At 41.0% G+C, this 24,870-nt stretch overlaps 1 protein-coding gene across 1 annotated transcript in view; it reads right to left on the reverse strand.

Moving 5' to 3' along the window:
• SYNE2 (spectrin repeat containing nuclear envelope protein 2) overlaps positions 1-24,870 on the reverse strand; it is a 255,816-nt gene that overhangs the window by 42,841 nt on the left and 188,105 nt on the right. Inside the window, exons 78-88 of the mRNA XM_075192813.1 lie at positions 22,100-22,282; positions 21,306-21,452; positions 20,078-20,254; positions 17,620-17,775; positions 13,148-13,294; positions 12,717-12,887; positions 11,791-11,924; positions 10,831-11,035; positions 6,025-6,204; positions 4,378-4,512; positions 4,129-4,283 (exon numbers count right to left, since the gene is read on the reverse strand). Of these exons, the coding sequence (XP_075048914.1) occupies positions 4,129-4,283; positions 4,378-4,512; positions 6,025-6,204; positions 10,831-11,035; positions 11,791-11,924; positions 12,717-12,887; positions 13,148-13,294; positions 17,620-17,775; positions 20,078-20,254; positions 21,306-21,452; positions 22,100-22,282 (1,790 nt within the window). The remainder of the gene's footprint in view (positions 1-4,128; positions 4,284-4,377; positions 4,513-6,024; positions 6,205-10,830; positions 11,036-11,790; positions 11,925-12,716; positions 12,888-13,147; positions 13,295-17,619; positions 17,776-20,077; positions 20,255-21,305; positions 21,453-22,099; positions 22,283-24,870) is intronic.

Here is a 24,870-nt window from a genome sequence, read left to right on the forward strand (position 1 = left end):
CACTAATATCCGGCAGCTTGCCTCCGTAGTCCTTAATTGTGAGGGTAATGAAGCTAAAGGTTCCTCCCCAGCAAATCTGAACTAGGTGCTTTTAGGCGCAGTAAAAAGCAAATACAATTATCTGCAACTAGCCCCCAAACTGTGTTAACCTTGTTACGCAGGAAATGTTCCTGCAGCTAATATGTAACCATTCTCCATAATAAAACTAAGACAGCTGTTGAGACCAGGTTTGTGGTGGTGGACCAAGTACTGACTCTGACTGTAGACCAGCGAGTTTCCTCCTATACTGCTAAATGGAGGCTTTGAAGAACAGACTATGAAGTAATATTATAAAAATATTAGGGGTGCCAGAGAAGACGGAGTAAAATACCCACAAGTTTTAGGGATAACTGGCTGATCAAGAATTTTGGCAAGGACTCCTTTACAACTTCCCCTCCTTCAGGGATGCCTCCTAGATCCATACTTGCCAAAGTCTTTACATAAACACACGGGGGAACAACATCAGAGCACGGTGGCTCAGTGGTTAGCACTTCTGCCTTACAGAACTGGGGTCATGAGTTCAATTTCCAACCATGGCCTTATCTGTGAGGAGTTTGTATGTTCTCCCCGTGTTTGTGTGGGTTTCCTGCCACACTCCCAAAAATATACTGGTAGGTTAATTGGCTGCTAACAAATTGACCCTAGTCTGTCTCTGTGTGTGTATGTTAGGGAATTTAGACTGTAAGCCCCAATGGGGCAGAGACTGATGTGAGTGAGTTCTCTGTACAGCGCTGCGGAATTAGTGGTGCTATATAAATAAATGGTGATAATAATAATAATACCCCTGTTTTTCATTAGAGGTGTAGAAACATCATGTGAAGTTTCTGGATGTCTTACATCATGTTCAGATTTTCAAATTACAGTTGCTAAATATGGTATTTGCTTTGCTATGCCTTTACGTTACAGACATCAAGTATAGGAATAGTCTATTAAGCAACATTTGCGGGAAAACCAACTTCCTCTCCAGAGCTTACAGATTACATGTTATATTTACTTAATGTTCCTACCAAGTGATTAGCAAGACACCCATATGTATGACATGGAACGTGAGGGGGGTGGGGGAGAAGGTTAAAGAGCGCTGGTGTTTGATTATCCTAAAGCTTATTTATCAGATGTACTCAACCTGCAAAACACACATACAACCGGCGGGAGTTTGTCGTCCTTGAAGAGGTCCAGCGTAGGTTGGAGACAAATATACCACATACTCTGGGTGTGTCCATGTTAATTAGATACAATTACATTTTTTGCTTTATAAATGCTATGACCCTAAGGGTTCATTGGTCTTTCTCCAATGTAAAATAGACCATAATAAAATGACATTAGCTACTAGTTTATATATACACACACATCAATTTTCACCTGTATTTTCCTTCAGAAAAGAGCATATTATATGGTATAAAGGCTTCACATATCTACAGTGTGTATGGGGGATTTTAAGTATGCTGTGTATATACATATGCTGTAGATAGACATTTGGTTCCTTAGTGACTGAGCTTGGTTTATAGGATGTATGGAGATTATTCACCCTGAAGATACCGTACTAGTTACACAGGCGTTTCTGCCTAATACAGTAATGATTACTAGTACATACAGAGGGCAAGCAGAACACTCCTCAGTATTGCTTAAGTTACTCTAAGATGCTCCTAGATTAAGACTGCTACATAAGGGAAATCTGTATCATGGGCAGCACTGTGGCTCAGTGGTTAGCACTTCTGCATCACAGCACTGGGGTCATTAGTTCAATACCCGACCATGGCCTTATATGTGAGGAGTTTGTATGTTCTCCCCGTGTTTGCGTGGGTTTCCTCCGGGTGCTCCGGTTTCCTCCCACACTCCAAAAACATACTGGTAGGTTAATTGGCTGCTATTAAATTGACCCTTGTCTCTTTTGGTCTGTGAGTGTGTGTATGTTAGGAAGTTTAGACTGTAAGCTCATAGGGGAAGGGAGTGACGTGAGTGAGTTCTCTGTACAGCGCTGCGGAATTAGTGGCACTATATAAATAGCTGCTGCTGATGATCACTCCAGTCTAAATACTATAACACACACATATAGGCACAAACACACTATGGTCCATTTTAGTCAGCAGCCACTTAATCTACCATGTATGTTTTATGGTGCGGTAGGAAACCGGAACACCTAGAGGAAAGACACCCGGAGGAAACCTACGCAAACGCTTAGAGAACATACGAACTCCACAAAGGACCTTAGCCGGGAATCAAATTCATGACCCCAGTGCTGTAAGGCAGCAATGCTAACCACTGTGCAGTCCCTATTAAATTGTCAGCACATTTGGAAAGGGCCAGCTTCACCTTCTTTTTCACATCATTGTAGCCAATTGAGTCTCTCAATATACAGTGCTGTTTAATATGTCAGCACTTTATAAATAAAGGATAATAATAGAATATTTTACCCCTTCATCAGCACTTGACATGTTCATTAATCTCCCATTTATTGCATTTTATCTGTTTAAATGAACCACACAGCTGAACTGCAGGAGGAGCAAAGTGGAAGAGATCAGCCCGAATGCAGAATGTAACCATGAGAGAGTCTCTATATTGAGCTGTAAGAACAACAGCGGGGTCATGTGTAAGAGGCGTGGAGCAGGATAATGGAATATACAGGAGAGTGGACATTGAAGTGCTTTGGAAAATTATGATGAGTCAAATAACAAAACTATATGCTGGAAAGTACCGACTATATTCTGCACTCAGTTATTTTATATCTATAACACAGTCCGGATAGAGTGGATTAAACACAGGTAAAACCTATATCATCAGCAGCTATTTATATAGCGTCACTAATTTTGCAGCGCTGTACAGAGAACTCACATCAGTCCCTGCCCCATTGGGGGGAGAGAGAGAGAGAGAGACTGACTAAGGGCAATTTAATAGCAACCAATTAAGCTACTGGTATGTTTGTTTGTTTTTTGGAGTGTGGGAGGAAACCGGAGCACCCGGAGGAAACCCACATAAACACGGGGAGAACATACAAACTCCACACATGGTCGGGAATCAAACTCATGACCCCAGTGCTGTGAGGCAGAAGTGCTAACCACTGAGCCACCGTGCTATATTATTCATTTTGTCAAGTGTACTCTCATATTTATGAAGAAATGAAGGTATGAACTACAAAAGAACAAAAAGCCACTAAATCCTAAAGTGATTGTGCGTTAAATGCCGCCCGCACTGTTGGAAGTACTTTGAGGGAGGAATGATCAGTGCAGTAAAGGAAGGATCTGAATGGTTGTAAGTGACCTTCTACGGCACATTAAACGCACCCAGGCACTCGCAGCCAAAACATGACAAATCACGTGCGGTGGTTAATGCTGCTTAGGGGTACAACCTCTTGTAATACAGGGGCCTATTCATCAATCTGCATTAAAATCCCACCAAAACGGCAGTTTTTGGAAGAAAGCCGCATATTTAAGTATCCTGTCAATGTATCACTATGGCATAGCAGCAGATATAGTCCCTGTCTCTTCCAAACCCAAAAGCAGTCCCCAGAAGATTCTTAATAAATAGTTATGATGTTCCATTAATTATCATTGCGATTAGGAATGAAAATGACTGCGTTTAAAATACGGTATTTGATAAATATACCCCACAAACTGACCCAATAGGAGAAGCTATTTTATTTAACAAATATTAAAAAAATAGCCCATAACAATATAGCACTCTTATTGTATTTACATTTGTTAAATAGTAATGGCTGGGTCATTGTTCTCTGTTATCAGTTATTCCAGATTGCAAAAAGCTGCCATAGTGGCCTTGATAAAGTGTGTAGACAGGAAAGCATTGGAAACAAATCCATGCTCACAATAACTGAATTGTGAATGTTATCAGTATTAGCATTTAATATACATTTTGTATTTCAGTTTTAGGGCTCATTCACACCAGTACATTTCACGTTTCAATAACCAATGCCACATTGGTACAAAGGATCCCTCAGAGTTCTGTTAAATAAGGCTGAAGTTAGCTTTTACAATATAAAATCATCACAGTATTGCTGGCAAGCTTCAGTTATGGCAGCTTAAACCTGTTCCGCATCTTGATTTCATAATAGACAAGAAAGCTCTGACTCTCACTGACCTGCAATCTTCAAGGGCTGTTGACATTGTTTTGGCCCACATACGATTAAGGTTCTGTAGCGACATCTGGGTGCGGTCATCGAGGGGAAGAGTGAAGACTTCCTCATTTAAGCGGTCGACATCGTTGGTTAATTCACTGAGTTCCAAAAGGTGTTTCTATACATCGAACAAATTTGTTTTGGTTTTTTTTATTGACGAGTATCAAAATCTTAGCAGACACTAGAGTGATGTATTCATTATATATATTTACCTTTATTGCTTCAGACTTTTCTTCCTTTTCCTTTTCAGAAACGCAAACATGGCCGACAACATCCGCGGATGACTTGACACAGGACTGGAATTTTTCTAGGTCATTCTTGAAGGACTCCACCTCATTCTGGATTGACTAGAAAATGGATTGAAGGCATTAGGGACACATTTCAACAATTCGGAAAAACGGAAACTGTTTTGGATATAATAGCTTCAAAATGCTTATGTTTCAAAAAGAAGAACTTTATATAATTGCTCCTTTTGGACAGAGTTTCTGTAAAAAAATACCTGTTCTTTCACAGTACACAGCAATTGTAATTAAATCTGCTATTTGATGTGCAAACTGGAGGTGGTGACCACTCCCCTCCAATTCACAAGATGGCGGCTGTATACTACAGTGAGTGCCTCCATTAGTAGACCCCTTAGATTTGTGTGCTAGGCTGGTCTTATGGACAGGAGGGAAGACCAGACAGAAGCAAGCGAGAGCTGATTCAGCTCTCCGAAGCCAGGAAACAATAGCAGGACCATGAAAAATAGACCTACTGGCTTATAATGTCTTAGGGCTAGATTTACTAAACTGCGGGTTTGAAAAAGTGGAGATGTTACCTATAGCAACCAATCAGATTCTAGCTGTCATTTTGTAGAAGGTACTAAATAAATGAAAGCTAGAATCTGATTGGTTGCTATAAGCAACATCCCCACTTTTTCAAACCCGCAGTTTAGTAAATATACCCCTTAGTGAGGCAATAGGGAGACCTACTAGAAGTTTATTTTTTTGTTTTGTTGAACAGTATCAAAGGGCCTGAAGAGGAGGATAACCCAAAATTTGTAAAAACAATTGGGGGGGACGGACAATTTCGCTTGTATTTGCATGTTAAATTTAAAATATTGTAAGTGATGACTATGTGAAAAAAGTTCTATATACATATTTGTTGATGTTAAAATACTACTTCAAATGGACCATGAATAGGAAGGTCAATTAGAAGAAAAAAATAAACTAGACAAAGAAAAAAAATCTTAATGTATTATTGTTATTATGCAAATTGCGCACTGTGCTGAAAACAGACATTTCCAGGTGCAATTGATTTGTTCAGTAAAGTTTACAATCTAAACATTTCTACATCTTGTCAGAAATAAATAGGGGGAGTACTTTAAACTAGGAGTAAAAAGTATTCTGTTCTACAAAACACAAAGGGTGGTATTTACTAATCCACAGGTAAAAGGCGGTGTTGTCATTAACAACCAATCAGATTCTGCAATTTTCCAGTGCCGTTTAAAAAAAAAAAAAAAAAAAAAAAAAAAGTGTTGCTATGGGCTACATGCTTCTTTTCCATATGCAGCAATTTATATTACTGTCCGCAATGTTCTACTGCAGGCGATAGGAGTGATAATAGTTAGTATTGGGGCATGGGATCTATTATTTTCTAAAGTCATAACCACCGACTGAGATCTGCTCCAAATCAAAATAATAACCCCTTCATAAACGGGGTACTGGAAATATTTGCGCTTAGTTTTTCATAATAGACCAGCTGGCATCGACAGCGCTCATTTTTTACTTCACTGTATTTCATGCTATAATGCATTTTGTTCCTTTATGCTAACAATATACTGGTATATACAGAATTATTATTATTATTTTTTTGAATACCGTCATTTCAGCGGCCTTGGAAGAGGCACTTCTTTCCAAGTGAGCTATTCTGTGGGAAGTGTTTTGTCTCTCTGACTGAATGACTTCGGCGGCTGCGGGATATTGTCGCATCACCTTGTCTGCCAGCTCAGAAACCTGCAGGTTGTGTGCACGGAGTCCCCGCAGGTTTTGCTCCAACACCTATACAGAACAAAACACATTATCAATCACATACGGTAGTTACCACACGCACACAGAGAAATCTTCTCCTTGCTGACAAACATGCTTTACAACAGTAGAGATGCAAAGCAAAATTACTTTTTTAATTTCCTTTCTTCACAGACATTGACGTTTTCAATGCAGATGGTTTATTTATGCTCGAGTATTCCATAAAAAGGATAAGAAATACTGTCCCTTCGGCTGTTATTTAAACTGTGATAGGCTGCATCATACATACTGGTTTAGCTCACAAAATGGCTGCCATCACCGACTGTTGATTGCTATGAATATTGGTTCAGGCCACAAAATGGCAGTGTGTGTGTAGGTTAAAGCTGTAATTCTATTTTCTTTTTTTAAACACATCACTTTGGTAGGCTATAAGAAGTATACTGTTCCCTTGTTGTGTTTCTTTCAGGCTGCTATTAATGGTTTATGATTCTGCACTACCATCGCAACTACAGCCACATTGCAGATAATGTAGTGGGCAGAGGGGCTTTGGAACTCCACTCTGAGCTTTCTCTGCTCTGTGACACCCTTCCTTGTGAGCCTGTGTCTGGCTGTCTCTCTGTCTGGCAGACATTTTATTTTTGCAAACAGTGATATTTTGAAAGAGACATAATGGGGCGTATTCAATTGTCAGCGTTAACGCTGCAAAACGAGCGCTCCAAAAATCTTACCATTAATACGGTAATTACTCGCGGAATTTCAGCTCGCAGCTCCCTGAAATTCCGCGAGTAAACTACCGTATTAACGGTTTTCGCTCGCAATATTACCGTATAAACGGTAATATTTTTCGAGCGCTCGTTTTGCAGCGTTTACGCTGACAAATGAATAAAATCAGATGCGCACTTAAAAGGGTACTTATCTGGATATTTAAAATAAAAACATTGTATGTGAGATTTCTTTAAGTTATTTTGTGCTGTGTAAATGTGTCATAGCCACAAAATCAAGAATATTTTGTCCCCAGTCGCATAACGATGAGAGAACTTTTGAAAGAGTTCACGGTTATAGAAGAACTTTAGTAAACATACCAACAGATTTTACCAAGTTAGTCCTAGTTTTTGTTGACTAAAGGGGCATTAGCTGCCTGACAGGATGGCATGCTCTCATCACTAATCCATAATAGTCTTAGTTTGGGTGAACCAGGATGTAACCTATACTGTCCAGAATGTACAATAAGAAATTATTATTATTAATTTTTATTTATAGGGCGCCACAAAGTATCCGTAGCGCCGTACAAGGACAAACAATGGCACAGTACAAGGTGAAACAGCACAGTACAAGTACAAGTAACAGTAAGCACTATAACTCTGGGGGCTCAGTCACAGCAAGAAAGAGACGGAGGGGAAAAGTGAGTACAGGCAGGTAACTATGGCCCAAGAGGGTGGGCACGGATGACAGGTAAAGAGTCACTGAGGGGAGCAGAGAGAAGCGAGAGGAGACAGAGGGCAGAGGGTTGGAGAGGAGGTGAACTGAGTAGCTGGAGAGCGCAGTTAAAAGTGATGGAAACAGGAGGTAGGAGAGCCCTGCTCAAAGGAGCGAACAATCTAAAGGGAGGGGAAGAAATGCTGGTGCGTATGTTTTTAATTAGTAACTAAACTGATATAGTAAAAAACAGGCATGGTTATTGGTACCAAGGTAAGGAATAGTCTACTGAAGAAGAAAAAAACCCTCAAAAACAATAATAAATTAGCATTTCTCTAAAGAAATACTGTGCAGATACATATCTATAAGTGTTATTCTGATAATACTGTTGTTTGAAAGCTCCTGAAGTATAAATGGATAACGAGTGTGTATTACCACACAGTAAAGCCACAAGTCTGTCTTTTCAAGTCAGATTCACTCCCATTATGAGGATGTGAAGTTGTGCGACATCTGGGTATTACAACAGTGGGTTAATGTCAGCACCCAGAGATGATGAGCACAGATTAGATATGATGATTGAAGCTTTCAGGAAAATGAATGTCTGAGAATGGGATGACCTGGTCTAGATCTGCCAGCTGCCGAGGCTCAGAATAGGTTGTAAACAAGAGACCGGTCTACAGCCAGTAAACAGCGTGTATGTCAGTGGGGAGGATTGAAGCCAGGAAATATTCTATTGCTTCGCGAAAGAGATCTAGCAAAAGTGTGAAAATAAATAATTAAAAAACAACAACATTTTGCACCAGCATGTGATATTGTTGTGTATATTGGTTCCACTCTCAAAACAATTCTCCAAAACGACAGGGAATATTCATAGGGCATCCACACTGGTTATCATCCCTATTGACCCTAATCGATTTCGCCACAACCATCAATGGGCAAATGAGATCCAGCCATTTGGGCAAAGCTGCCTCACCTCTTTTGGCGTTACTGACCAAACATATAGGTCTATAGAAGTGTTATGTGGTCATCTACCTCATTATCGCCTGACTTATGAACTCTCTCAGCTCTTTAGAACGCCTGTAAACAACTTTATTTGGAATAGCCGCAGACCAAGAGTTCGTCGGAACCTACTTGCTAGACCCTTAATGTCAGGTGCCCTTGGAATGCATCTGTTCAACAGATATTACCAGCTCACCCATCTTTGCCAACTAGTGTCCTGGCACGTTGCCCTGCACTTTAAAAGGTGGGTTGACATAGAAAATGACATGCTCATGGCTAGCTCGCTGAAGTTTCTGCACAGAAGGCCCCACTCTGCCTCGTCTTATGCTATTCCCAAAGTGCGCCACACGCTCTCTGTGTGGGAGTCCGCGAACAAGACTCTCCCCCTGACAGAGAACCCCTCTCCACTCACCCCAATATGGGATCACTCCCTCTTTTCCCCAGGCTAAGAGCCCGATGTAGCTTCGGAGTGGAAGGATGCAGGGACCATGCGCTTGCACCACATAGTGGGCGATTTTGGCCCACATCCGTTCTCAGACATACACGAGAGACAACACATTCTCAACTCCAGATTCTTCCGCTATCTACAAATCCGACACTTAATATGGTCCTCTCATTCATCCACCCCCTCCAGACGCCTTTCCCGGTTCAATCATCACTTCATCTACAATACCAGCTATAAAGGGGCCATCTCCCTCCTGTACCACTCTGTCCTAGCCCCAATGGACCCCACACCAGCCCCCTACATAACGGCCCGGGAAGCGGACCTGGATAACCCCCTTGGCGGTGAACAGTGGGAAACAATCCACTCCGGGATTTCCAAACTCTTCATGAGTGTAGTGATTAAAGAAAATTCCTACAAAATCCTCACCAGATGGTACCTGGTCCCCAGTCACCTCCAAACCATGTTTCCGAACTACTCTGACATGTGCTGGCGGCAGTGAGAGTTTTCATGAACGTATGGTGAACGTGCTCAGCACTTTCCTCCTTCTGGGCCAATATCCATTCCTTCACTGCAGGCGTCACCGAGCTCACCCTCAGTTCGACTCCTGCCAATCTCCTCCTGTGTAACCCCGTACCCCATATGGACAAAGCCACTAATCAGCTTATCTTGCACATCTCCTGTGCGGCAGCCTTAAATAGCTCCCAACTGGAAAAAAAAAACCAACAACCCTCCCCTTGCACCAGGAGGCAGTCAACCGTATATGGTTTGTGTCCCGAATGGAATATATAACTAGTCTCCAGAACAACAAAGTGGCTTCCTTTCAAAAAGTCTGGGGAGCGGTGTCTCGTTTCTTACATATAGAGCACTGTGATACATATCATATGGAGATTGTGGGATATATGAGGTTTATATGGAGACTGATTATTAGTTCTTGGAGGACAGGGAATTTGTAGAGCAACAATGGTGGTGATTGTACTGGAAGTAGTGAAGTTAGTGCTGTACGTGATAATAGTAGTTATAGTTGTGTGTGCCCTAATAGGAGTTACAGACGTTTGTTGCCGACGGCTGCACACTATGTGCAGGTCCGTCCAGCCGTGACAGTGTGCTGCCCGGCTGCTCTGACTGTGTTTAAAACACAATCAGAGCAGCCGGGCAGCACACCGTCCCTGCCTGTCACGGCTGGACGGACCTGCACATAGTGTGCAGCCGTCAGCAGCCTAAGATGTTAGAAAGGGACGGGGCCTAAATCGCCCCCTCCCCTATCTCGCCCCGGGTACAGAATTTTTCTAGATCCACCCTGGATCAATGTATATATTGGACACAAGCTGTGATACCTGTATTGATATATGAATGGGAGCAGCGGTTGTGCAATAAGAAATCTGTGCTAGATTATTGTATTTTATAAGGAATATGTGCTTGTTTGTTATATATTATAAGGAGTCTGTGCTATATTATGATATCACTGCGCTATATGGCAACGCTAAGCTAATCCTGTTAACATGAGAACTGTAATGCAATCTGAAACACACACATACATAAGAAAGATGCATATACACTTTTCTGAACAATTCAGTGATTTAAATTAATGTACCTACACATTGATGATATATCATCTATGGGAAACTATTTTCAGTATGTAAGATTATGTTATTGAAGATATCATGTATATGTGGGCAGTACCATTGCAGAGTGGTTAACATTGGTGTCTCACAACAAGTGGCAAACAATATTTCATTTGCAAAACAAAGATTTTAGAATGAGCAAAACTTTTATTTTGTCAAATAATCTGTTACACTCACATGTAAATCCTGGATCCTCTCCTGTAGGGTGTTTCTCACCCGGTCCTCAGACAGCTTAGCGCACATGAGCTGTTCACATTTCTCTTCCACTTGCTCCATGTGTGGTGTAAGCGCCTCACAGGAACCAGCGTAATCCTCCCACAGCTGCAACAAGACGCCCCCTGATCGCAGATGTCCAGACAGCTCCTCGCTGGCGGCAGCCCACCTGACATTGTACAAACGGCAATATTAAGTTATAGCGGATGGCGGCTTAGTTTTAGGTTGGATAACTAGAGGTACCGATGTTCAGAGATGTTTGTATTGCTTTAGTTGGGGGGGGGGATTCTATGTGGCTATAATTTCCATGCGTGTAGATTTACTTATAATGTTTAAGTGTTTAATGCATTTTTTGATAAAGTAATTTATTCAGTTTTGTCCAATAATGTAACATCACTGCAGCTGTTTTTAGTACAGCTTTAATTATGTATCTACATTTTATTTGAGTATAATAATTCTTAATGGTCAAATAAGTTTTTTTTAGTTCTGCTTGACTGTTTGACTTTAGTATGTATATACAATTGCACATTTTGGCTATCTTTGTAGTATTTTCTATTATTCTATACTATGACCAGCAGCACAGTACACCTTCTCTACTTCCTTATGCCATTCTCTGTACCTGACAACTCGTCCAAGTCCCCTGTTCAGTATGCTGGGTATAGGCTTAATGTACAGTTGTAACAGAGCCATTCTAAGCGGGAGATTCAATTCAGAGCGATGCGTCTCAGGACCAATCCACGGAGACACATCGCGACCGATGTTGAGGTTGAAACCTCTGCTCAAAAATGAGCAGAGATTCCTTAATATTATGGCCGGAAGTGTGCACAGCCAGACATCGCGGCCAATTAAATCTCCCCCCTAAATTTGGTCATGGACAATATGGCAGGAAATAAAGCATATTCTGTAATTCCAGGACCCACTGACCTGTCTCTGGAGTCCCTGCACTCCTGTTCTAGGATGGCCAAAACCGTTGGGCTGCAGAGAGCTTCCAAACTACTCAGCGAGGTTCTAAGTTTACTCCAGTTTTCTTCACGTTGCTCCACTTCCTCCTGAACAACCTAAAAGCCAGGAAGAACAGTATAAGCGTTAGATTACCCCTTTACAATGGACCTTTTATTAAATGTGTTATTTGTAGGAGATAAGTTTCATATATACGGGAAAATTTTACTTTTACTCCTTTACTTGTACTTATCGTCTCTATCCCGGAAGATGGGATCAAGTTTATTGTGTGTAAATGGATTTCAGAGCTGTGTTAGCAGACATATGTATGTTTTTTTAATATGTTTTAATGGACCAGTAAACCAAAAACACAAGGAAATAAATTGAGTGTGGATTGCACTTTTGTAAATAACCAGGCACATAAAGCAGATATGAGATACACACTGGGAAGCCAATCAGATCCATTGATTAGACTAGTGAGCAGACCCAGTCATTTGGGCTGGTCATTAAAGGACAAGGGGCCTGATTCATTAGTGATCTTATCTGCCATTTTTAATGATCTAAAGAAAATACACTTTGTGCATGCTCAGAAAAGGGAGATAAGAAGCAAAATCCACTGCGTAAGTGAAGAATTTCTTAAGTTAAGATGAAAATCCATCTTAACTTCACTCTTATTTGTTTACTTATTTGTTATTATCTTATTTGTTACTCTTATCTGTTTCTTCTTAAAAATAAGCATCTTAAGTTTTGCACAAGATAAGATCACTAATGAATCAGGCCCCAGATCTGTGACCATCTTCTCCACAGACATAGGGGTTAACTCAATAAGAAATCATGACATCACTTGCACAGAAACTTGATGTGCTACTCACATCACACACATATACGCAGATGATATACCAGGACTGTACCTGCAGTCTCTTCATACGGTGCTTCAGGCAGTTCAGTGAGGGTGAGGGGATTTTGCTTTGCTCGAGAACATATAGTAACTTGACAATCATCCTGTCTACGTGACCATGGTTTTCACTGCAGTCTTTCCAGTGTTGCAGCGCTGAATGTGTGGAAGTCTTCAGCTCTTCAACCTGAAAATTACATGTTCATTAAAAAGAAGAACTTTGATATTATAGCCTGGAAACAGATGCGGCAATAGCCTTACAGACAGCATGTCTGATATGTGTGGCAGCATTATCTCCAAACAATCACAGATTCATCCAAATAATCTGTCAATTCAACAGGTTGTTCAAACATTTAGATACGTGCATGAAAATAAATGATGCTACTAGGCCTTTTATATAAAGTAGCATTTTGAATTTAGTGGTTATTATAGATAAGAAATACAGACCTGTTTGGCAACAAGGTCCCTCTTTTTGAGTAGAGTTTCTGTTGTCAATACACCTTCATTTGAAAGGGTTTGGTCTCCTGTTGCCACTCTGTTCCTCTCCAATTCCTCAATGACATCCAACTTAGCTGTAATTTGCTCTTCAAGCGCCTAACATTAAAAAAATAGTTTTACTGTTTTATTATAATAGTTTTAGTTTTACTACTATAACTAAATATACTCTACTAAAGTGAATTTGATAAGAAAGTGCAATGTAGCAGATTTCATATTTAAAGAATTCAAGACATACAGTTTAACTACTTTGCATGGTATAGACATTTAATTCCTATTTTAGCCTTGTGTAAAATCCTTATATGTGTATGTGCTAATTGAATGTCCAAAATCCAGTATATAAAACTAAATTAGAGTATGACACACATACACACACTTTTTAGGGATATTTTGTTACTTACAAAGCATGGCAGTGACCTTGTGAAATAGCTAATGGTTGGGAATTATCTTATGTTTCCACAAATGAATCGAATACAGGGGGTATATTTACTAAACCGCGGGTTCGAAAAAGTGGACATGTTGCCTATAGCAACCAATCAGATTCTATTAACATTTATTTAGTACATTCTACAAAATGACAGCTAGAATCTGATTGGCTGCTATAGGCAACATCTCCACTTTTTCAAACCCGCAGTTTAGTAAATATACCCCCAAATCTTCAATTTGCAGCTGTGGTGAGTGTTGTACTCTATCTTCCGTTTATACAGTTTTTATACTATATATGAGAACAAAGAGCTGAAATGATTCATTTAGATGCACTTAAAATAAAAATGTATCTAGTATGTTCTGTGCTTTAGAGAAAGGGAACATCTTCACAAAACTGTTTAGAAATGTAGTGCATCTCTGTCTTGCATCACTAAAAAAGGCAAAGCTTATATGACTGGTTTACAGTCTCTAGTCTAATCTAAAGGAAATGCTGAGTACAGGCTGCAGATTTATGTTTATACATACGTAGGGAGAGAGCTAGTGAGATCACTTAGCTTCTAACTGACATGCTATGCTTTAGAATTTAAGCTTTAGTTTAAAAGCTGTAGGAAATGATCAACTACAGAGGTTTGTAATGTAGAGGTGAGGAAACTGTCCCTCAGTTTACAACGGAATTTAAAGATTGATGTATATATTGCAATGTACAGTATAATGCATTTTACCTTCATTTTCTATATTTCAGTGTGGGGTGTTAGTGACCCTTTAACAGTATCTACTGTTACAGCCAAGTCAAAAGAAACACAAACATTTTTTATAACGTATTGTGAGTTTATAAAAACAGTTTCCAGACAATAACATTTCATGGTCATTTATTTCCATAACAACCAGTGTTTTGCAAAAAGAACAAAATATTCATCCTAGGCTACATTGCATAACTATCGCCTTGTTTGCAGCAAACTGGTCTCCAGATTCAGCTTGATGTCTGTGCGAGGACAGAAAAGTACAGTGATATGGACGGGCGGCACCTCAATCATACATGTTGTAGTCTTACCTATCACCTACACACAATGGAAGTATGGAATGTTTCATGTCTCGGAGATTGCACTACCGATAGGGGGCCTGAGTCATTATGGAAAGTAAGGCAGAAAAAGGAGTAAATGTTCTATGGGACAAACCATGTTACAATGCAAGGGGTGCAAATTAGTTTATTATTTTGCACACAAGTTAAATGCTGGCTGTTTTCTCATCTAGCCCACAAATACTTGATAGCTTTATTTTTACACTGAAATCTAAAGTAGATCTAGGACATATCCTATCCCAACTATAAATCCATCCGCACATTTTAAAATTACCTCCCCCTCCAATGCAACATGGATTTGCCCATGTGCAAAGTTACTCCTTTTTAATTATTTGCTCTCCTTAATGACTCAGGCCCAGGATGTCCCTTCCTAAACATTAGTTCAGCTCACAAAATCCATTATGTGTAGGCGATGATTCTTCTTTAAATGCACAGGTAAGAACTAAGAAAGATTTAAAATTGTTCTGATAGCGTTACATTTTTACATGGTAAAGAGAGTGTAAAATAGCCTGAAGAACCCAGGAAAGGTGCGTCCTCTATCTAATCCGTAAGTTGACAACTCAGACAGAGGATAGTTTAAAAAGTTATCCAGGCTGTTAACCCTGGAACAGCACTGGGGGCAACCACTGGCAGAGATCAGCGGATGAGAGTCTAACGAGTTGACCCATAACTGCTACAAGCCCAATTGTTTTCTTGAGGAGCATTCTGACCCCTTATGCTGCCAAAATCGGTACTTGTAATGTAGCATCTGCCATAAAAACCATGCTCTGCAAACATTGAATGCAGGAAGCAATACAAATACAAAAGGGATAACCTTATAATTACCATTACATGAAACAGTAGCAGCTGAAAAAGCAGCTGCAAATGAAAGGGTATAAACCAACCTTAAATAATAATAAAACCAAGAAGCAGCGCTAAAATTTTTAGCTATTTGGTTTAAATAGAGTTCAAGAACTCAAAAGCTAGGCGGATGAACCAACGTAATGTTATGTTAACATATAGGTAAACTCACGTTAAAATCAATGTATCGATTTACTAAATGCAAATGAATAAAAACTTATAAATCTCTTATATATACACATAATGATTAATGGAGGTAAATAAAGAATGTGTTAAACACATGGAAAGGGATGGTTCCCGTCAGTCACCGTGCTGCTAAGACAGTGGCTGCAGTGACTCGTGTCACCTTGCTCTTCTTACTACAATTTAGTTATTCCAGAGTGCAGGTAAAGGCAGTGTTGGAAGAGCAAGTAAGAGGCAAGGTGGTAAGATGAGAATCTCACCTTTGCTACCACTAGGCTAGCACCAACTCAAACAAATATTTCATTTTGCCCCTTGGGAGATTCAACCTTTGTCTGCGTATGCCAACTATGAATTGCCAGGTTCATCATTCTCGGTCATGGTCTGCTGTCTATCTGGCTGATATGATTTTTATTACATAATAGGATCCTCAAGCGTTCCAGCTATTTAACCATGGATCACTGAAGTGGATGTCTTTGCAATCTGTTTGTGCGCTTTTGCAGCCTAGTATCGGTAATAATACATTCTCAGAATTCCCTGGAACTGAAGGTTGTACATGAATTTCAAGTGGAGAGTGATTCATCTGGGTACATAAAGAGCTGCTCTTTATCAAACCCTTCCAAAAATGTTACCCAAATTGTGATACATGGATTCATAAAATGTTCTAAATCGGTGGTTCTTAACCACTGTATCCCTGGGGGTGTAATTCTTGGGGTGCAAGTCTTCATGCTAGAATAAAATAATTTTTAACATTTAGATTTGTAGATCATATAAGTAATTAGTAAAACCATGCATGTGAGATGGCAGTGAACCCACTGAGCAATAATAAACAGGTATGTAAAAGTATTGCAATTAAATGTATGTTTTCCTGATCTGAATGTGGGCAGCACGGTGGTTAAGTGGTTAGCACTTCTGTCTTACAGCATTGGGGTCATGAGTTCAATTCCCGACCATGGCCTTATCTGTGTGGAGTTTGTATGTTCTCCCTGTGTTTGTGTGGCTTTCCTCCCACACTCCAAAAACATACTGGTAGATTAATTGGCTGCTATTAAATTGCCCTTAGTCTCTCTCTCCCTCTCTGTCTGTGTGTGTGTGTGTGTGTCATTTAGGGGATTTAGATTGTAAGCTCCTATGGGACAGGGACTGATGTGAATGAGTTCTCTGTACAGCGCTGTGGAATTAGTGACACTATATAAATAAATAGATGATGATGATGAACATAATTTTTTTCAAAGGGGTGCAAGAACATATTTTGACAATCAATGGGGTACCGGCCACTGCTCTAAGTGGACACTGCATCTAAACATTACTATTTTTGGAAATTATATATTTTCATACTCCGTAAAGTAAAATTGCTCCCATTTGTAGATAATATAATTCAACTTAATTTCTTATTAAGAGGGAGTAGGCACTCGGTAATTGTTCTATGTCACTAGGGAGTACTCTTATAGTTCAGTGTATGGATAGAATTTCATCAAGGAGGCAAGCCAGGGTTTCCCAAACCCACTCCTCAGGGCTCCCCAACAGTGCAGGTTTTCCGGATCACATGTGACATAATTAGGACCACCTGTGGATCTGTTACAATGTGTCAGTCAGTGATGAATACACCTGTGCTCCAGCAAGGAGATATGGAAAACCTGCACTATTGGGGAGCCCTGAGGACTGGGTTTGGGAAACCCTGAGGCAAGCAATAGGTCAGCACTAGTTATATGGGCGATGTTCTAAATGTAAAGAAAATATAAAAAAAAATAAACTCTACTTGTAAATAGGATGTTTCTCTTTAAGCACACAAACCAAATATACAGAAAACATACAGGTAGATTCAGAAGGTTCGGGATAACACAGCTTTCAAGTACTTGTGATTGTGTTAGACAAACTTGATGGGTCTGCCAGCACTTACCGTGCACTCCGCCAAGGCACTCTCAGCTGCTCTTATACTTGATGGTCTATGCAATTTTTCCAGCCTTCGTTGTTGGGCATCAAACCAATTGTTCACCGTCTGCCTCCCGCTCTCCTGGTCAGAAATGCTCTCAAGAGTCTGCTCGAAGTGTTGAATCTGAAAACAGAAGAGAGGTATAGTGCCCATCGTTTCATCTTCATAGAAACAAGTCCCTACAAATCTAGAGATCCTCTCAGTTCTGAGTGACTACTAGATCATTTCCATTATGCATTGTACAAAATGTGAATGAGTACACACTCAGTTAGAAGAGTAAGAAGAGAGGAGTTTCCAAAAGAGCTGCTGATTTTCACAGAGGAATGGGACACAGAAAATGAGGTTTGTGGGGATATTCTTGAAATCTAATATTGGGATAATCGCATACTTGCCAACTCTCCAGGAATGTCCGGGAGACTACCGAAAGCCGGGTCAGTCTCCCGGACTTCCGGGAGAGCAGGCAAGTCTCCCGCATCCCGCAATTCAATGGTCAAAATATCGCGATGAATAGTCATTTTGGCCCCACCCCCTGCACCAAAACGGCATTTTCATTGCGGTGAGGGCAAGCAAAATTACGCAATTGACCGCGCCCCGTCCCCTCCCTCTAGTCACGCCCCTCTCCCGGACTGCACCGCCTGAAAGTAGGCAAGTATGGATAATCATCATACCATCATGGACAGGTAGGAAACCTATGGCTCTCCAGCTGTTGTGGAGATATATGTCCCAGAATGACCTGTGTCATAAGCTGGCAAAGCATGCTGGGACATGGAGCAGCTGAAGAGCTACATGCTGTCTAAGCCCATATCATATGATAGATGGAATATTGGTCTGCAGATCCCTAGACAGGTTAGTAAATCAGTGTTAAGTAAATGAATGTAATCCATATTCTTACAGTGATGAAACAACACAGTGTAGTACTGAAGTATCAATAGTCAATTTAACAACATCATGCAGAAAACTCCAACAGAAGGTGTAGCCGGGAGCTTTAAAAAGGTGTGATTGGCATTAAGCCACATCCCAAAGCTAATTCACTATGGACCCGAGTCATTAAGGAGCAAAGCAAAACAAAACGGAATACATTTTCTCATGGATAAACCATGTTACAATACAAGGGGTGCAAATCAGTTTATTAAACACTGGCTGTTTGTTCACGTAGCACACACAGGGCCGCCATCAGGGGGGTACGGCCAGTACAGCTGTGAGGGCCCGGACAGACTAGGGGGCCCGGACAGACCTCTCCGTCTGTCCGGGCTCCCTGAACTCTCCGGGCCCCTCAGTCTGACCAACCGTGCTGCACCTTCTTCTCCGCGGTGCTGCTCTAATAGGCAGTGATGACGTCACTGCGCCGCGCACCCAGTCTGTCAGTGACCAGGAGCAGCAGCATCGAGGAGTAGAAGGTAAGTTAACTGGGTATACATTTGATAGGGGAGGGGCAGATAAAAGAGGGGGACATTTATTGTGATTGCAGGGAGGGGAGAGGAGCACATTAACTGTGATTGGGGGGGGAGAGGGGCACATTAACTGTGATTGGGGGGGGAGAGGGGCACATTTACCGTGATTGGGGGAGGAGAGGGGCACATTTACCGTGATTGGGGGAGGAGAGGGGCACATTTACTGTGATTGGGGGAGGAGAGGGGCACATTTACTGTGATTGGAGGAGGAGAGGGGCACATTTACTGTGATTGGAGGAGGAGAGGGGCACATTTACTGTGATTGGGGGAGGAGAGGGGCACATTTACTGTGATTGGGGGAGGAGAGGGGCACATTTACTGTGATTGGGGGAGGAGAGGGGCACATTTACTGTGATTGGGGGAGGAGAGGGGCACATTTACTGTGATTGTGTGGGGAGGGGGTATGGAACATTCACTTTGGGGGGGGGGGGGGGGGGAGTTATAACACTGCAGGAGACAAAGTGGATCTCTCCACAAAAAGACGACACAGAGGCCCAGCAGTTAGCAGTACTGCTGCTCAGCTGATATCTCCGGTTCAATTACGATCGACGCTGCCATCTGCCTGGACTTTTCATGTCCGCCCAGGCTTGTGTGGGTATCCTCCCACAGGTACAAAGACTGAATGGTAAGCTAACTGGCTTCTGAGGAAAGTGACTATGGAGTGTGTGTGTGTTAAGTGCCTGTGTCTGAATAGTGTTCTCCGATTTTACAGCTCTGCTTTGTGCCAACACCTCCGTGGGCAATGACCCAACAATTTGCATACACTATATGATTTCTGAACAACTGGGAAGACAACGAATTACAACAATGGCGCCAAAATAATAAATCACCATCATCTATTTATTTAGCGCAACTAATTCAGCATAGCTAAATAGAAACGCATTTTAAATGTTGTGGTTTTTATAGATTATACAGTTCAATGGGTTGTCCAACCAAACTCTAACAAAGTGCATTTATTATAAGACATATCCAACCTTTCTGTTGAGGTCTCCTTGCATTTGGTTCCACCGCAGGTTCAAAGCACCCAGGAGTTCTGCAAATTCTGCTCTCTGGTAACGTTTGCTTTCCACGTCACCCACACTCAGCTGCAGTAATGACTGGTTGACGAAATCAACAATCCCCTGCTTGTGGCTCATTTCTTTCCGAGATATCTGTCAAAGAATAGGGTGGGTGTAAATTCTCCAAATATGACAAACGTTTCTCATGATCATCACTAGAGCTCACGGCCAGTGGCGGATCCAGGGCGGGCGATCGCCCCCCCTAGCAGACACTTGCTGCCGACGGCTGCACAGTATGTGCAGGTCCGTCCAGCCGTCACAGGCAGGGACAGTGTTCTACCCGGCTGCTCTGATTGTGTTTTAAACACAATCAGAGCAGCCGGGCAGCACACTGTCCCTGCCTGTGACGGCTGGACAGACCTGCACATACTGTGCAGCCATCGGCAGCCTAAACTGTTAGAAAGGGGCGGGGCCTAAATCGCCCCCCCCCCACAGTACTTTTCTAGATCCGCCCCTGCTCACGGCACAGTATATGGGATAAAGTATTCTGTACTGGGTCTACTGTGAAGTACTAGGATGTCAGACGTCACTGAAGCTCAGTGGAAATACAAAGAAACAAGGACAAATAATCAATAGAAAAAAAAAAAGTTCTTGAATAGTAATGTTATATAACTATATACTGTATGTTATATAGCTATTTGAATTATTATTATATAAGAATTTTATCCACTGTACGAGACAGGAGCTGTTACAGTGATCCTGCACTTACAATGGCCTAGTGGTTAGCACTTCTGCCTCACAGCACTGGGGTCATGAGTTAGATTCCTGACCATGGCCTTATCTATGAGGAGTTTGTATGTTCTCCCCATGTTTGCGTGGGTTTCCTCCGGGTGCTCTGGTTTCCTCCCACACTCCAAAAACATACTGGTAGGCTAATTGGTTGCTATCAAAATTGACCTTGGTCTCTCTCTCTCTGTATGTTAGGGAATTTAGGCTGTAAGCTCCAATGCTCCAATGTGCCAGGGACTGATGTTAGCGAGTTCTCTGTACAGCGCTGCGGAATTAGTGGCACTTTATAAATAACTGATGATGATGATCCTGCACTTACAATGATGTATTTATAAACTGTTCATTCAGATTTCGGTCACTATTGCATTATTATGGCACCTAAACCCCTGTCCTTATCAATGAGGCCTGGACTTGCCTTATACTTCTGAAGAAGTTCTCTGACGTCAGCCGCGGTGGACGGAGAATTCTGTGTAGACTGCAGTTCTCGAAAGTCCTCTTCAACTTTCATCCAGTCCATCAAGCCTTGAATGGCTTCAAGAGATGGAAGTTTCTCCATAAGAAGCTGCAAGGCCAAATCATTCTAAGTTTAACTCAAGTGAATATGTGAAGAACAATATCATAAGGAAGAGGCAATATAAAGTAAGGGCAGGGAGCAATAATTAGTTAAAAAAAAAGAAAGCAGAATATATGGAACAATGACAAAAACTCATCCGTATAGTGGACTTTCTAGATTTAATATAAATTAGACTCCAAAGTGAAAATAACCGCCGTTATTTATTAAAAATATTTTATAGCAGAATGCATTTAAAATAAACTAAACTACTCTGTCTATAGCCAGCCCTCTCCACCCCATCATGGTGCAAACCCCCCCTAGGAGTAGAAAGCAATTTGCTCTGGGGCTCTGAAATGTCCTGAAGTTGGTACATTAAAGAATTAGCCCTTTTCTCTAAAATGGGCATACTAGACCCAGTGGCTTTACTTTGTAAATATAATGCATATTCTATCTTTTATTGCAGGTTAGGTACACTCTTTTGCAGAGTGTATCTAACAAAAAGCTGTTATGCAGGTCATTGCTCTTCATGGGGCCAGGATTCTGTATATGCCTGGCCTCCACTACCATGACATCTGCTGTTTTGTAATCACTATCGCTACCTGTGACTGACTGTAAGGAAGGATAGGCTCCTTGAAGTATAAATTAGCTGCTCTTACTTTTTGCAGTTTCTCTTGAATGGGAGGCAATGCTGCAATGAGCTCAGTCCATCGCTCCTCGTATTTCGCCAAGCTGACTTTAAGGACGGCTGTGTCCGCTTCTTTCAGGCGAAGGAGCTGGGTCCCGGTGTTCAGCACGGATGTTTTTAAGGAACATTTCTGATCCACATCATTTGTGAATTCCTTTAAAACACAATAAAACTCAGGCATTACCATTTATGAATCGCTCCATAAACAACAAAGCACACTACAGACCTGGTAAAATCTTTTTGTGCTTAAATTATTTTACATTAATCTGTTCTAGAAATCACAGACCCATCATAACAACAGGTACAGACACACAAAGTGAAACCCTTGATCAAAAAAGATATACCCCAAGTTGCCACAAACAACACAATAAGGTATTACAATGAGGATGAAACTGAATAAAGACTTATACTAAATATTACCTGCTTGTCTAACACTTGCCTTGTAAGGTTGATTGCGCTCTCAACTCATATAATTTTGTATGTTGTAAAATATGCAATTCTGTAATACTCAGACGTGAAAACGTAGTGGAACTGTCTAAAGCCGGCTTGGCCAGTCTGCAGCCCTCCAGGTGTTGTGAAACTATAAGTCCCAGCATGCCCTGGCAGCTATCGCTGGCTATCTACTAGAAAAGCATGCTGGGGCTTGTAGTTTCACAACACCTGGACAGGTGTTGTGTTGCTTTAGGTCAGGTCTGGCCTAAAGCTTGTCTTGAAAAACAAAATATTAGTCTAAATCGTAAAACCAAATACTATTATTCTCCAACTTCTATGAAAATGTATATGAACAACAATTGAGTCTCCGTAAATACACGGTTTATAGCTCAAGAAAAAGTTTAGACTCCTTTGAATCTAGATGCCAGTAAAGGAAAAACATAGGGGGACAATTATTGACACTCTTAAATATATATATAGCATCAGTTTGGAGAATGAAGAAGCCATTAGGAAACCTAGCGTCTGAGACAGGATTAAAATATTACATGATATATAAACATTTCATACTCTAAATCCACAGTAGCCTACAAAGTGTGGTATTTATCAATGGAGTTTCTGTGCACTTTGTTCTGAATGAAAACCGTTTTGGAATGTTTCATAATGTATGACTAATTCTTCATAAATGTTGCATTATTCTCTATATTCGCTGTAAGCGCTAAAAAAAGTTGCATTTAGCAAATCAGTAACAAGGTGGAACGACCATTCACATAACCGTACTACAGTCATCTACTCCACACATTATCTGCTACTGGCTGATTTAACATTATAGATATTCTTAGTTTCATTGTGATCAGTTGTGAATGTGGTAAAATCATACTTGCCAACTTTCTAAAGTTGGCTTCCGGGAGCATGCCGGGGGAGGGAGGCGTAATGACGCAAACGCTGCATTTTACAGCAGGGGGGGCGGGGCCAAACACCGCGACTGCCGGTGAATCGCGGCATTTTGGACCTAATTCTGCCCACTTCACTAGGAAGTGGGCAGATGCGGGAGATTGCCACACTCTTCCGGGAGTCCGTGAGACTAACACAAAATGCGGGAGTCTCCCAGACATTCTGGGAGAGTTGGCAAGTATGGGTAAAATAAACCAAGCCATCAATTTACATCAGTATTGTCAGGAATTCGGAGAAGTCATAAGTGAACAAAATGGTTCTAAACATTTTTCTTAGACACGTCCACAAACCAGTTTATAGAACTAAATATAATTTTTTTTAAAAAAAATATGACTCTATTGGCCCCTCTCCGTGTTCTTTCAAGGCTTAGAGGGCTCTAATGTAAAATAATGTCACGTTTACTCTCTTAACAGTATAAAATTGGTAACCGCGATGAGTAATAAATTTACCGCGCAGCATAAGTTCTAAATATAGTAAATGTCCATTAAGTTTAAAAAGGTATAAAAAATATATTGCAACAAACACAATTTAATGTAAAATCATATATAATACTGGTAGCTGGCTTAAGGAAATTATCTTGTATAATCCTCCAAAAAATTGCTGCGAGTGGCTTCCTATCATGTTATTCAATAGAAGAGATATAATAGAATTGGAGGATAAATACTTTACAAGGAAGAAAATGTCCACACACTAGTAAGTCTTTCACTTAAAACAACCTGCATTTTATCTACTTTCTCTTAGTTATAAGTGGTATTCCAGTACAATAACTGAGTAAATAGTTGTTTGCTGTATACGGGTGTTACCATAATAACTTCATTCCTATGAGTTGAACCTTGAAGTCATTGAACAGTGAAGCCGTTCATGAACACATTACCAATTGTCAGCGGCCGTGTTCATTTCTGGAACGTCTCTGCCTTGTGTCACGCATGAAGTGAAACAATCTGAGCCGTTGCAGTCCACAAATGCCAAGCGTATTTGGCAGAACAGGGTCCAGAACTCTTTCTGGATCCTGGAACAGAGTTAGTAAATCATGTCAGAAAAGCCCCAACAGAAATATTAGTTTGCTGATGTCTGGCATGAAATGTAGCTTTAATATTTGTACTGGATGTTCTAAATGCTGAGATAGTAAAGAGTTTAAATGTTTTACTGGCAGAGGCCAAGAAACCACTGAGAGAGTTAACCACTGCAACCCTCTGTGAAGGCATTGGCTTCAGTCTCACTATAGCCTATAGTCACACAGCCCCTGAGGTGACAGTGGTCCATTTTTGGAGCAATGTGAACAATGCAGACCTGACTTCCATAGCGCAGAATTTTGGCACACGGAGGAGTAGAGGCATGGCAATGATTAATCTCATTACA

Source organism: Mixophyes fleayi, chromosome 12 (genome assembly GCF_038048845.1).
Source record: "Mixophyes fleayi isolate aMixFle1 chromosome 12, aMixFle1.hap1, whole genome shotgun sequence".
NCBI lineage: Eukaryota > Metazoa > Chordata > Amphibia > Anura > Limnodynastidae > Mixophyes > Mixophyes fleayi.